The sequence below is a fragment of the Triturus cristatus genome, chromosome 4_1, assembly GCF_964204655.1.
Source record: "Triturus cristatus chromosome 4_1, aTriCri1.1, whole genome shotgun sequence".
NCBI classification, from domain to species: Eukaryota; Metazoa; Chordata; class Amphibia; order Caudata; family Salamandridae; genus Triturus; species Triturus cristatus.
In genome coordinates this window covers 1,038,664,522-1,038,678,019 of record NC_140585.1, presented here as the reverse complement: position 1 = coordinate 1,038,678,019, position 13,498 = coordinate 1,038,664,522, and the positions used below count along the sequence as shown (strand labels likewise).

The 13,498-nt window shown below is 44.1% G+C and overlaps 1 protein-coding gene across 3 annotated transcripts in view; it reads left to right on the top strand.

The window, feature by feature from the left end:
• The window catches only part of MAPK11 (mitogen-activated protein kinase 11), a 221,929-nt gene that overhangs the window by 152,170 nt on the left and 56,261 nt on the right, over positions 1 to 13,498 (top strand). For all 3 annotated transcript variants that reach the window (XM_085653983.1, XM_085653982.1, XM_085653981.1), the window contains 3 exons: positions 2,313 to 2,427; positions 2,518 to 2,589; positions 6,330 to 6,409. In XM_085653983.1, the coding sequence (XP_085510109.1) occupies positions 2,313 to 2,427; positions 2,518 to 2,589; positions 6,330 to 6,409 (267 nt within the window). The remainder of the gene's footprint in view (positions 1 to 2,312; positions 2,428 to 2,517; positions 2,590 to 6,329; positions 6,410 to 13,498) is intronic.

Sequence of the window (13,498 nt, the reverse complement as noted above, 5' to 3'; positions counted from 1 at the left end):
GGAACTACTTGTTTATCTGTAATTTCTCTTGAAAATTGATTCTTTGGAAATTGTTTGAAAATAACGTAGTTTAGCTCCTCCCCCTTCACTCTTCACTGTAGGGCATACCTGTAATTTGCAACACATTTAACCTTTGATAATAAACAATAAGGCTCAGTCAGTACTCTGTCTCTTAAGTCTTTGTTTCATTTGGAAGACAAGCAGTTAGAAGCAAAGGGGAAGGAAACCATTAAGTGGTGAAACTGTGTCCTGGTGGCTCATGACTAGTTCAGAACAGTCTGCAGAATGTCAGTACTTCTCATGTGATGATGAGACCATTTATCGTGAGCTGTACCTGAGAAAATGTTAATAGCTGACAAGGGAGTTGACACATTAGAGATCACAATTTTCTGCCAAACCTCCTTCCAAAATTCATGCTCTTTAAGAGATAAACACATGCTCTGTAGACCACAATACCACTGTAGAGCCTTTTGTATAATTTTAATTTTGAATAGAGATACATGAAAATAAAACAGTCTGTTATAATGAATAAATAAATGAAAGTTGTATGTATAGCACAAACAGCGACCCGGCAGGGTTCCCGGTGCTGCCTGTAAAAGGTAAACTATCCGAAAGTGACCAAAGAATTGAGTTGTGGAAATCAGCGATGTTTTCGTTTTTTTTCTGAACAGGGCTTTGTTGTTTATCCTAGGTAGTTTAGTGGGGAGATTGTAGCTAAAAAAGCAAATGACTTGCCACCCTTCCTTTACCACTTGAACTTTGTAATGTGAAAGAAGTTAGAATTGAAGGAGCGCAAGTTCCTGGTTGTAGTGGAGTGTTTAAACCTGGCTGTCCAAAAAAGGGTCTATTTGTAAAACTCTGGGATTTGAAAAGAATACATTTTTGTACTGGTAGGCCACGAAATTCTTTTATGTGGTTGGCTAACAAAGAATGGTGGGGGAGTTTCTGAACTACACGAGCTGCCGTAGTCTGGAACATGTGAAGGCCAATTACTAGCTTTTTTTGGAAATCCAAGATAGAGGTTAGTGGCCAAGTCAATCCTTGCTTTTTTTAGTCAATTTTTCTTTAATCTACTGGGTGCAGATCCAGGAAGTTCCTGTGACTGAGCTAATTTTGAAATTGAAAAGAAAAATCTGAATCAAACTTCACTCCCAAATGTTTGGATACCATCACCGGCAGCGGAGAAGGCTGTAATTCTACTGGCGACAAGTCAAAGGAAGAAACATTGTTACTCTTCCCATAGATCAGTATTTTTGACTCGTCTGTGTTACATTGCAGGTGGTTTTATTTCATTCACTGTATGACCCTAGAGAAACTGTATTTGAATGTTTGTTCTGACTTGGTTGAAAGTTTTTCCAAGGATGGAATAATCTGGGTGTCCTCAGCATAGGAAATCACTTTGACCCTAAATGATTCTATCATGGTGTCCATTGGCGCCATATAAGCATTGAATAATAAAAGTCTCTATGAAGATCTTTGTGGGACCTCATATTTAAGCTTCTTTTTTCTGAGCAGTACTTGTCAATTGATCCAGCCTGTTCCCTATTAGAAAGGAAGAATTTGATCTATCTCAAAGCACTACCACATATTCTCATCTAAGCCAACCTTGAAGTAATGGAATTTGGGAGACTTAGTTTAACTCTGCCAACAAATTGAATACAATGAGGGCGGCGTCTCTGCATCGTCTAGAACCATTTTATTTAACTTTAGTATTTCAAAAAGCAGACTGTAGCGACGGTAGAGTGAATCAGAGACAATACTGTATCCCAAATAGAAATGGGCAAGACACATTCTAAATCTGATTCCGAAATAAGTTCCGTGCTTTATTTCTCTCTAGCCTCCCCTAGAGAAATTAAACACTTACACAAGGTGCAATTTTTAGTACCATAAATACCTTTCATCATATCAGAAGAAACTTTCCCTCAAGATTTAATTAAATAAGTACATTCAAAGCGGAACTTAAAGAACCTGTACGTTTATCATATTGTCTTTTACATTTTTTTGGTTGACTATACTTTTACATTCTGGTGCAAGTTGATACGGAACATATTCCCATAAACATTCTTCTTGTCATTAATTTTAACCTTCGTATTATGCCAAATAAGACTCTTAAAAGATTGATCTAGAAGTTATAAGGTGCACATAGAAGGACTGTAAATTAAGCTTATCACTAAGAGCGCCTGTTTTAAAGCTGTTTTTTGTCATTGATTTGGGGCATGATGGTCTTTTAAATGATATGTATCTATCTGACCTTTTCAATTTTTGCCAGCAAATTTTGCAATATTAAGAAATTGTCTCTTTTTGTCCTTCAGATTTTAGATTTTGGGTTAGCCCGACAAACAGATGATGAAATGACTGGATATGTAGCAACAAGGTGGTACCGGGCTCCAGAAATCATGTTAAATTGGATGCACTACAATCAAACCGGTAACTCTAGAGGAAAATTTGCAGCAAAAATTTCACACTTCCAATACCCAGTGTATTATTAAAGTGACCATGCTTCTCTTTTCTCTTTAGTTGACATTTGGTCCGTTGGGTGCATCATGGCAGAACTACTGAAAGGCAAGGCCCTTTTTCCAGGAAACGATTGTATCCTTTGGTTACTTTGCATTTTGAGAATATTAGTAACAGTGAATGTGCCACAGGAATAGGCAAGATGGGGTAGAAGTAATTTATATTTAGATGCAAGTAAAAACAAAGCTGTATCATTGAAATCACGATCCTTTTACATCTTTGGATCCTACCAAACTGTGGTACAAAATAAGACCAAGGTACTGGCCCCCAGAAGCATTATTACAAAGAAGGGTGCATTTGCTCATGGTGACCCTGGTGAGAAAGTAAATGTGGTGTGAAAAAGTATGACATCAAAAATAAGATGAAGGGGTACTGCTGAAGTTTCAGACATTTATTAGGAAAGCAAATAAAAGCAATAGAGAAAGGGTATCCTGGTTTAGAGATTAATGTGTTAATGGTCAACATTTCACTCTTCAGTAGCTAGATGGAAATTTGTGTTTGTGGAAAAACCTATGTACGTTGGTCAGAAGACAGGAGATAGAGCATAAATCCATGGAAAATGGAACATCTGTGTTTTTTAACTGTAAGGAGAAAATCTTAAAATCAATTAAACAAATATTTAAAATAAATGTTAATCTAAATAGAGGGAGGTGGTGATGAAAGTGAGGTCAAGAGAATGCAGTAGTGGTCAGCAAACAATGTTTCCGCTCTTCAAAGATGAATCAAGGTATTGAGAGGTGGACTGCAGCTCATTTGTTAAATAAAATAAATCCTTGCGCCTGTCTTCTAGGACGGTAAGATGCCGGAACACTAAAGGAGCTAAGACAGCAGAACAAAAAAAACGGTTTAATCACTCACTGGAGAATGCATGTACTCAATGGTTGGATGTTTAATGGATCCCTTCTAAGGGAAAAGAGGGTGACGCGTTGTAAATAGTTGTAAATGTGGTTTCACAAGTGGCCGTGCCGCACCAAACATGTCTTATTGGTCTCTTTGACGGAGTGACGTTATAAGTAATATAGAGTAATGTATGTAATTTGCTTAGAAGTTAGAAAGCTATTTAATAGAAGGTTAACCACTTGGGTAGATGAGCCAGGTTGGTAAACTGAGTTGCAAACTGGTTGTTTGATTAGAGACGGTGAGTATCTTCATTTGTTCTGAGATGGAGAAAAGAAGTAAATGAGGCACATGTGGGTTTTTGTAGGGATCGTCAAAGCGATAGTGGGGTTGCAGAACAGCTAGTAATCTTGTGGATCATTAAAAATAATACAAATCTTTTACAAGATAAATAACCAAAGATGGAAAAATTGACTTGTTTTCAGAAGAGTGGTTTTGGAGGTGGCAGCGTTGGCTTAATCAGTTGAGCCTAGTGCAGCGTTTTGCAATTATAGCTCTGAAATCCTCAGGCGCTTGACAGTGTCCAATATTAGCTTTTAACGTCTTGAATACAAAAAATAAAGTTACTTGGTGTGTGGATTATCCCCTTAGACGTGTGTGTGTGGTGGGGGGGGGGGGTCGTGTTCGGTTGGTGTGTGTGTTTATGCCTTAACCCAGATCTGGTAGGTATACAACATAGAAAGAACTCCAAAGCACTTGTGTTCTTCAAGATTATTAACAAACTGTATTCAAATAGGTTACATATACTCACAGTAGCAGTGTTTTTTGGGTACATTTGAATATAAATGTACTTTTAAAATTTCCATAATTAAAACATCAATTTTCTTCAGTAAATTTATCAAGTAGTGGCTTGCATTAGTTCACTAGTATGTTTATCCACAGTTTAAGCAGCATGTGTATAGTAGACATAAAATGTTTAACAAACGACAGCCAACATGCGACTGGTACCCTGATGCTTCTTTGAGGCTTGTGTCACAGGTTAGGTTCTACCTCAGTCTTTGATTAAGATATAGGTTCCTCATCTGTGTAGGTTCAGGATCCTGCCATTTTAGAAGCAGTTAGTCTGCTACCCTTGCACTCCACCTTAAGGCATACTGGTTTTTTTTTCACCCTTTGTCACCTATAATTTTGGAACACGCAACTGTCACTTGTGAACTAACTCAAGCCCCTACTGGATATAGGCTTCTTGAAAAATGTTGTTATTGTCATGGAATTGTAAAAGTAAATTCATTTGCAAATGTACCCAGAAAACATTACTGTGACATGTATTCTGATTGAGAGACATTAATTAATAATCTATAACTATGCTACTGCTTAGAACTCCTTTCCGTGTTATAACTTTTTAGAGCCTATGTAATTGGGAATTGATTTTGTGACGTCCATATTAAAGAGGACGAGATGTGGGGTAGGCTTGACAGTAGTAAGAATGTTCTGATATATAGGTTGAAGTAGAACCTACAGACAGTAATGGGCCTGTTAATGCTGGATACGTGACTGGTGACATTTAGGGAATGATAACAATGTCGTTAAGAAGGGCTCCGGATGGGATCCGGTATTTTCAAATCCGATTCGGGAATCCTTGTTTTATACCGAATCGGTCACCTTCACGGACTACCGAGTACAATGAAAGGAAGCTGTCCGAAACAGTTCTGAATGGGATTCAGGCAGCCAGTCATTCGGAGCCGAGTCGTACTGCCCAATGGAGACTATTTCTGAACGAGCTAGTACGATGACCGATTCAGACAGCCGCTCCATATCGGTTTGACCGAGACGAAACCACTTTCGTAATCGGTCTTTTGGGGGCCATTGCGTGTCCCCCTTCACCCGGAGCCGACCGAATGTGGCCCTTGGGTGTACCCAAGGGACCCCTCTTCCCAGCTATATAAAACTTTGCAAATAAAATAAATAAACCATGCACAATGTGGCAGGCGCCGTAGGGTGCCCGCTCCAGGGTGCTAGGTTTTCCCCACCCCTTTTCCAATAGGAGCCTTTGTTTTCGTTCCAGACACAGGTTCCCATTGAAGTCAATGCGAGTCCGACCGAACCGAGCCCGTAAGCATCTGGACACATCGTAATTGGTCGGTAGGACTCCCCGAATACGAATTGTTTGAAAAGCATTCCTAACTTGATTTGGTGGGAATACTTTCCTAATGACATTGTAATCGGCCCCTTAGTCTTCAACTGGATGTCAGTTACTGTAAGACACCCTTGCAAAAAAGAGAATGACAGTCAGACTATTGAAATAGCTTATGATTTTATGATTGATTTTTAACTAAAAATACCACTAGAAAAGTGTTACTAATCCAGGTGTACATTCAATGTAGGAAAAGAAGGTTATGGGACAGGCTTTTGGGAATGATAATCTTTTAGGCATTTAGGATGAAGCAGAATTAAATGTACGTTTTAAAAGGAAGTAAGCAGTAAACGAGATTACCATTTGTCGCAAAAAAGATGCCTCAAGATTTTGGGGGTAATATAAGTTAAATTGATAAACAGAGTGGTAAAAAATAAGTAAATCATGTTGCAAAGCAGCAAATGGTTCATCTTGCTTCTGAAGTTCTCGTTATCTGTTAATCTTTCATTTTTTTATTGAGTCATTTAATTGAGCCTGGCATCTGAAAGTTCTTTGGAGCGTACTTGAGCTAAAATAAATCCAGTAGCTTCCAAAATAATGCTCATTTTATGCTTTCTAGTGGAGCCAAGAGAAGATACTGGGCTTTTATAACACATTACGTGCTGCTATTGACTCAATTTAATTTCCAGAAGCCTCTAGTTGCAAAGTAAGTTGTAACTGATGTGCTGCAAATATATTTCGTCGCAACAGTATGCTTTGTGCAATGAGTGCTTTCTTTTGTATTTCTTTGCAACGGGTAGGCAGGTGTTTTTCATCATCAGCTGGATTTCCTTAACATTTGCAGATATTGACCAGTTAAAAAGAATCATGGAAATTGTGGGTACACCATGTTCTGAGCTTCTGAAAAAAATCTCCTCGGAGCATGTGAGTTCCTAACTGTTTAAACATTAATTTGAATGAATATCATGCAAGTTTTTTCTAGTCACATCACAAGATATTAGACTGTTGTGTGAATCATCCCCTTTGGTATCGCTTTGTTCGCCCTAAGTTGGCAGGGTATGCCCAGATGTGGGTCCCTTGCTCACTTTGCCTCTGGATTGAAGATAGCCTGGCTGATGAGGGTATGAACCTGAAACCGGTCCCAGGATGCTTGTTTCCGGTCCAGGGAAGACATGGCTTGGCAGTTCGGGCCGGACTGTTCCCATGAGGCACAGGGTCAGACTGATTTGCATATGACCATGTCTGAACTGGGGTTGTGGAGTGAGCTAAAGAATGATGATGGATTAAACCCAGATTAGTTGACTGGGGGTGAGTGTTTGATTTGCTCAAACGCTCCGTCCATCTCCTTTGGTATCGCGTTGTGTGAATCATGGCATGCTTTAAAGTATAGAAACCAACCAGAATGAGAAGCTTGAAAGAGATGACGCACATTACTGAAAAACCTTTGAACAGCAGCCCCTTTTTAGGTCTCGGCTAGCGAAGGCTGCGCTTGCGCAGTCTCGCTCGCGAGATTTAATGACTTGGAGAAGAGGGGCTTGAACCCGCCCCTCTTCTCTACTCCATTGGCTGGCCTCTTAAATGCTGGTCAGCCATTGGAGAAGAGGCTTGTCTCTCCAAACAAGCCCTGTCTTTTTGCAATTCGGGGGCGTGTTTTTTGTCTTTTTTTTTTTTGTTTTGTTTCTTCTGGGCGTGTTCGAGAAACACGCCCCCAAATCCGAAAACGCCGCTGCCTTTCTCCGAGGCATTTCTGCTTTCACCTCGGAGAAAGGCAGTGGTGTGCTTGTTTTCTTCTGGGAGTAAGCCTCTCTGTATTCAGATGCTGCCTGAGTGCCTGTTTTTTGCCTCGCCGTGTGCTGGAATCCAGAGTTCGTCCCTCGGGGTCGCGTCCACATCCTTCCCCGTGCCTGAATGGGTGACGTAACCGGCCCTCATGTAAGGCTCTACTAATCTCCCCGTGCCGAGATGTGTAATGAAAAAACGGTGCTATGTGGCGCGCTCCAACACCTTCCGGTCGAGTTCACGCTATATCATTGCTTTGTCCGTCGGCTAGACTGCCGACTTTTGTGCTGGAGACCGGAGTTCGTCCCTCGGGGTAGCGTCCACATCCTTCCCCGTGCCTGAATGTGTAACGTGACCGGCGCTCATGTTAAGCGCTACAAATCTCCCCGTGCCGAAATGTGTAAGGTAAATACGGTGCTATGTAAAGCGCTCCAATACCTTCCGGGCGAGTTCACGCTATATCATTACTTTGTCCGTCGGCTACACTGCCGACTTTTGTGCTGGAAGCCAGAGTTCGTCCCTCGGGGTCGCGTCCACATCCTTCCCCGTGCTTGAATGTGTAATGTAGCCGGCACTCATGCGGGGCGCTCCAAATCTCCCCGTGCCTGAATGTGTAATGTAAATACAGGGTTATGTAAAGTGCTCCAATAACTTCCGGGCGAGTTCGCGCCATATAAATATATAACTCTGCCAGCTGGTGCTTTCGTTCTACTGCTGCCTACATCGGGAGAATAAAGGGGGTTAAGAGTGCTGGTTAAGTGTTGTGTTGAAGATTTGTGGTGGGGGTTATGAGAAATGCCAATAGCTCTAACTTTAACAATGCCGAGACCATTGCATTGTAAATGCTTGTTGTAAATCTGCTTGAACACTTAGAAATCTAGGGACCTCCATTAACTTATGAGTGTATACTCAGTCCGTTTTTTTTAGGACGCTTAAGTGCTAAACTGAATGGATCCCGGAACTAGAAACATTTGTTTAACCCATCCTTCGACCAAGGTCTTCTCCCCTCTTCCACCAGAAAAGCACTAGTGGCATCCTTGCTGAAGCTAGGGAATCCCCCATGGAAGTCGTCCTCATATTGCCTAGTCTCCAGTGGCGGACGGTGACATTTGAAAGTGAAGGGGCGTAAAATGTTTGTCATACTTCAGCATAGCGAGCGTAGCGAGCGAGCCCGAACAACCTAAGGGGGGGAAAAAAAGAGTGGAAAAATGGTGCATTTTCAAGCAAATTTGAGAAAGCAGAAAGGTTAATAAAGCAATGAAGAAAGTGCAGTTATTACAGTAATAAAGAGATCATGTCATATAACATAGGTAGCTGCTTATTCAGTATAACCACAGAGCTTCATAACAGACTTTGAGATATAATGCATTTCTGAGTACCTCACACTGGGCCTCTTTCAGGCCTCTCCTCGTCATCGATTTGCACAGATGAAATAAATCGCGTAAATATTGCTGCATCCTGATGATACAGATGTACTTGTGGGATGCTTCTCGAGAGACGGATTATTATTGGAATTCATACTTTCTGAAATCAATCGGTAGAAACGGGGAGGATGCCGCCCTCAGTCGCAGCAAATCGGGAACAGGCTTTCTTGGAAAACGTTGCGCGTCATAACAGTACACCTCTGTCAACTGATCAGCATGAATTATGTAGGATGTTGCTTGCTAAGTGCGACTGTGCGAGTATCAAGCAGGCAGGTCGGAGCACCGAAATATCGCAAGACAGTTATTTTTATCATTCAGCAGAGAATTATCAATTAAAATGCCAGAACGTCCCCAGCAGGTTTATAAAAGGTGGAAAAGATCATCTGGAAGGGGCCAGGCCGGTCTGACAGACACCGGGGTCAGTCATGACGGCGAGAGCAGGAATATTAAGGTACTGTCACTACAGGAAAAAAGCATTACAACTCATACCAACAAGGACAACGCTTCAGGTCTTGATTATAAGGAAACGGAATGTGTCCAGAGCCGACAGCCGTACTCTGGGCGCTTTGTGGACAGAAAAACACCAAACTTGTCTCTGAGACGGCAACAGCTTAGACTACCGTCTCTACGACACCAGGGAAGCAGAGGGGCACGGGGTGGTAGAGAAATAAAGAAATGGAAGATAAGAATGAAAGGAAGCAACAATGGGGATGAATAAAGCAAGAATGAAATGGAAAGGCGGGTAAATATATGACCGGTCTTTTGGACAAGCACAAAAGACATTATTAGCTGAATGCGCATTTCTCTGCTTCGTGGCGTCCATTCATTGGATGGCAGAGAAAGATTGCGCCACCTCAAGACCCAGTGACACCGGTTGCTGAATGTCCGAGTCCGAGACTGTACTGTAATTCAGCAGTTTCCAGGGCGGGGCCTGCTGTTGCTGCAAGCTAGAGTCCCAGTAATGTACACTAATGGCGACACCCTTTGACCTTGACGAGAAGAGCCAAGAGAGTGCCAAAAAACTCTTAAAGAATTAGAATTCAACATTCTCTGTGCTCCCAGCAAGACCTCGGAGGCCCAGACTGACACCCATCGTCCGTTAAAAACAAGAAACAAACGTGTCTCAAGTACAGTGCAGCTCAGAGCTGCAGAGAAGCAGAAGAAAACATACATCGTGTGCCTAATAAGTTATCACACAAGGCACGCCAGGGGGATTATGTTGAATTATTAATTTTCACAGTTATTTTCTTTTACGCCACACGACGCCCCCCGGGTTCCATTTTACAGCAGGAGCTGATGCGCGTGAGGCGAGAGAGAGGGGTTCTTGTTACATGTATAATAAATAAGGGTCAGGGACTGGGCCTCAGTTGAAGGAGGGCTCGGTGACACACGTTACGCGGTGTTGTACTGTACACACATTATTACAAAAAAATACAAAAGCTTAAGCCATACATACTCGAGTCAAAACTGACTGACTCGCTGCTGGCTGCTGCACTGTCTGTGTCGTCTGCTCGTCGTCGTGCTCGCTCCACTCGTCGTGACTCCTCGTGGTCGTGTCGTCTCGTGTGTGTCGACTCGTGTGGCAGGCAGCAGGCACTGGCGCAGTGACGTGGTGCGCCGAACAGCGTAGAGACTGAAATGGCCAATCACTACTGCATGGCTTCACATTGCCGCAGTGTGATTGGCCATACCATACGCGGTGAATAGACTCAGCCAATCCTGGCGCTGCATTACCAGCGCCACTGTGCCAGCAGCGCCAGGATTGGCTTAAGAGCAGGGTTAGTCCCTGCCCATAATGAGACCCGGGGGCCTGCGTTAGGAGAAGCACCCTCTCAAAATTTCAGTGCCACACACACACGTCTGCGCATGTTCGGGCCAGGATTGCAGAATACAGCCCAAAACATGACATGCGCACCATTGCCCACTGCTGTCTGCTGCCTCTGGACTGCTGCGCGCCGCTATCCACGTCAGCGGCAGCCCCGCCCCCACACACACGTCACACCCACAGACCGCAATATCGGCTGCAAAATACTCAAATTCAACAGAAGCTGCCGTGGCGGTGCGTCCATTGGAGGCGTTGGGGCTGTGTCCAGCTTAGTGGGGCAACGCCCCAACGCCCCCAATGGACGCACCGCCACTGCTAGTCTTGATACTGAACACTGAGTATAAAATACTTAGCAAGATTCTGCCTTGCAGGTTGCTTCCGTTGCTCCCACAACTGATACATTTAGACCAAGGCAGGTTTGTGCAGTGTCGAAACACCTCGCTGAATATACAGCGGTTGTTCAAGATAATGGATGCAAGCCGGGACCTATACTCCTATGCCTGTTGCCTTTCACTGGATATTCAACAGGCTTTTGATTCCTTAAATTGCGTTTACATGGCAGGAGCCTTGACTTGTTTCAGAATACCTCCTGCCTACATTAGGTGGGTCAAACTACTCTACACTGCTCGGGCTCAAACAGGTCCACTCGTATCCGAAACCTACATGGTATGGCAAAGTACGAGGCAGGGTTGTCCTCTCTTATTTTCATATTAGGGTCGAACCAAAAGCAGAGACAATTTGACAGGAGTCTGGTCATATGGGGATTTCTGTGGGCAATGCAGTCCATACTATATCACTCTACACAGATGACATGATTTTGTATTTTTGAAGATATTCAGGAGACACAAGCAGAAATGGCCCAGTTGTTATCCACCTATGAGAATCTGTCTGGCCTCTGCATAAATGTGGACAAATCCTGTGCATACTCCTTTGCCGGCACGCATGCAGAACCCATCCTGTACTTTGGCGATTACGAGATCCCGGTGGCCCCTTGCACCTTCCGGTACCTTGGGGTTCAAATAGATGTAAAGCTGGCCCTGACCTATTGGAAGGCAATCTCTCACACATGATTACGGCAGGTAGCCTTCTGGGTTCTGTTGCCTCTGTCCGTGGCCGGGTGGCTAGCCCTTTCTAAAATGGTGTGTTATCGCTCCTCTTATACCACTTTGTGACCTTACTAAGTACCTGCAGGGATTTCCCAAACACCACACTGAGCTGGTGTGGTGGAGGCAGGGGCGCCTTACAGTCAGCTTAGCTGAACTACAACTTCCAACTGATAACGAAGGAATGGTGGTCCCTGTCTTCAAGGTATACTGTATAGTCGCAACTGCAATGGTTGGCGAACTGGCTCACTGGATGCAACCTCTCCGAAATAGACCATACCGCTGCTCAACTAGAGCGTGGTCAGCTGCACCGCCTGCTGTGCCCGGATGCCCAGACGCTGCCCACACATACGTTGCTCTTGTGCACTGCGCTAATGTATTGGAAACTAGCGACAACATTTACATCTGTCCAGGTGCCTTAGGCACCCAATATACCCTTATGAGGCTTCCCTACCACCTTATGCACCTTAACGTAAAAAAGAATTGAACCTTTGAGAACGAGAAGGGATCACAGTGGAGGGGGGGGGGAGAATCTGTTTGCGAATGGCATCCTCTTGATACACATGGATTTAATACACACACATAACCTCCGTTACTCCCTATTCCTCACACATGCCAGTATCCTTCAATATGTGCCTAAATATTGGACGTTACAACAAACAAATGATGGACGGAATGCTGACAATGCATACATTCTCCCCCAGTCAAGAGATCTGGGTTAAATCCATCGTTCTTTTGCCCACTACACCACCCCAGTTTAGACATGGCCATATGCAAATCAGTCTTGACCCTGTGCCTCATGGGAACAGTCCAGCCCGAACTGCCAAGCCATGTCTTCCCTGGACCGGAATCAAGCATCTTAGGACCGGTTTCTGGCTATCAGCCGTCATCAGCCAGGATAGCTTGACTCCACTGGCGTAGTGAGCACGGGTCCCACGTCTGGGAATACCCATCCCACTTAGGGCGAAAAGCGTTACAACAAACAAATGATGGACGGAATGCTGACAATGCATACATTCTCCCCCAGTCAAGAGATCTGGGTTAAATCCATCGTTCTTTTGCCCACTACACCACCCCAGTTTAGACATGGCCATATGCAAATCAGTCTTGACCCTGTGCCTCATGGGAACAGTCCAGCCCGAACTGCCAAGCCATGTCTTCCCTGGACCGGAATCAAGCATCCTAGGACCGGTTTCTGGCTATCAGCCGTCATCAGCCAGGATAGCTTGACTCCACTGGCGTAGTGAGCACGGGTCCCACGTCTGGGAATACCCATCCCACTTAGGGCGAAAAGCGTTACAACAAACAAATGATGGACGGAATGCTGACAATGCATACATTCTCCCCCAGTCAAGAGATCTGGGTTAAATCCATCGTTCTTTTGCCCACTACACCACCCCAGTTTAGACATGGCCATATGCAAATCAGTCTTGACCCTGTGCCTCATGGGAACAGTCCAGCCCGAACTGCCAAGCCATGTCTTCCCTGGACCGGAATCAAGCATCCTAGGACCGGTTTCTGGCTATCAGCCGTCATCAGCCAGGATAGCTTGACTCCACTGGCGTAGTGAGCACGGGTCCCACGTCTGGGAATACCCATCCCACTTAGGGCGAAAAGCGTTACAACAAACAAATGATGGACGGAATGCTGACAATGCATACATTCTCCCCCAGTCAAGAGATCTGGGTTAAATCCATCGTTCTTTTGCCCACTACACCACCCCAGTTTAGACATGGCCATATGCAAATCAGTCTTGACCCTGTGCCTCATGGGAACAGTCCAGCCCGAACTGCCAAGCCATGTCTTCCCTGGACCGGAATCAAGCATCCTAGGACCGGTTTCTGGCTATCAGCCGTCATCAGCCAGGATAGCTTGACTCCAC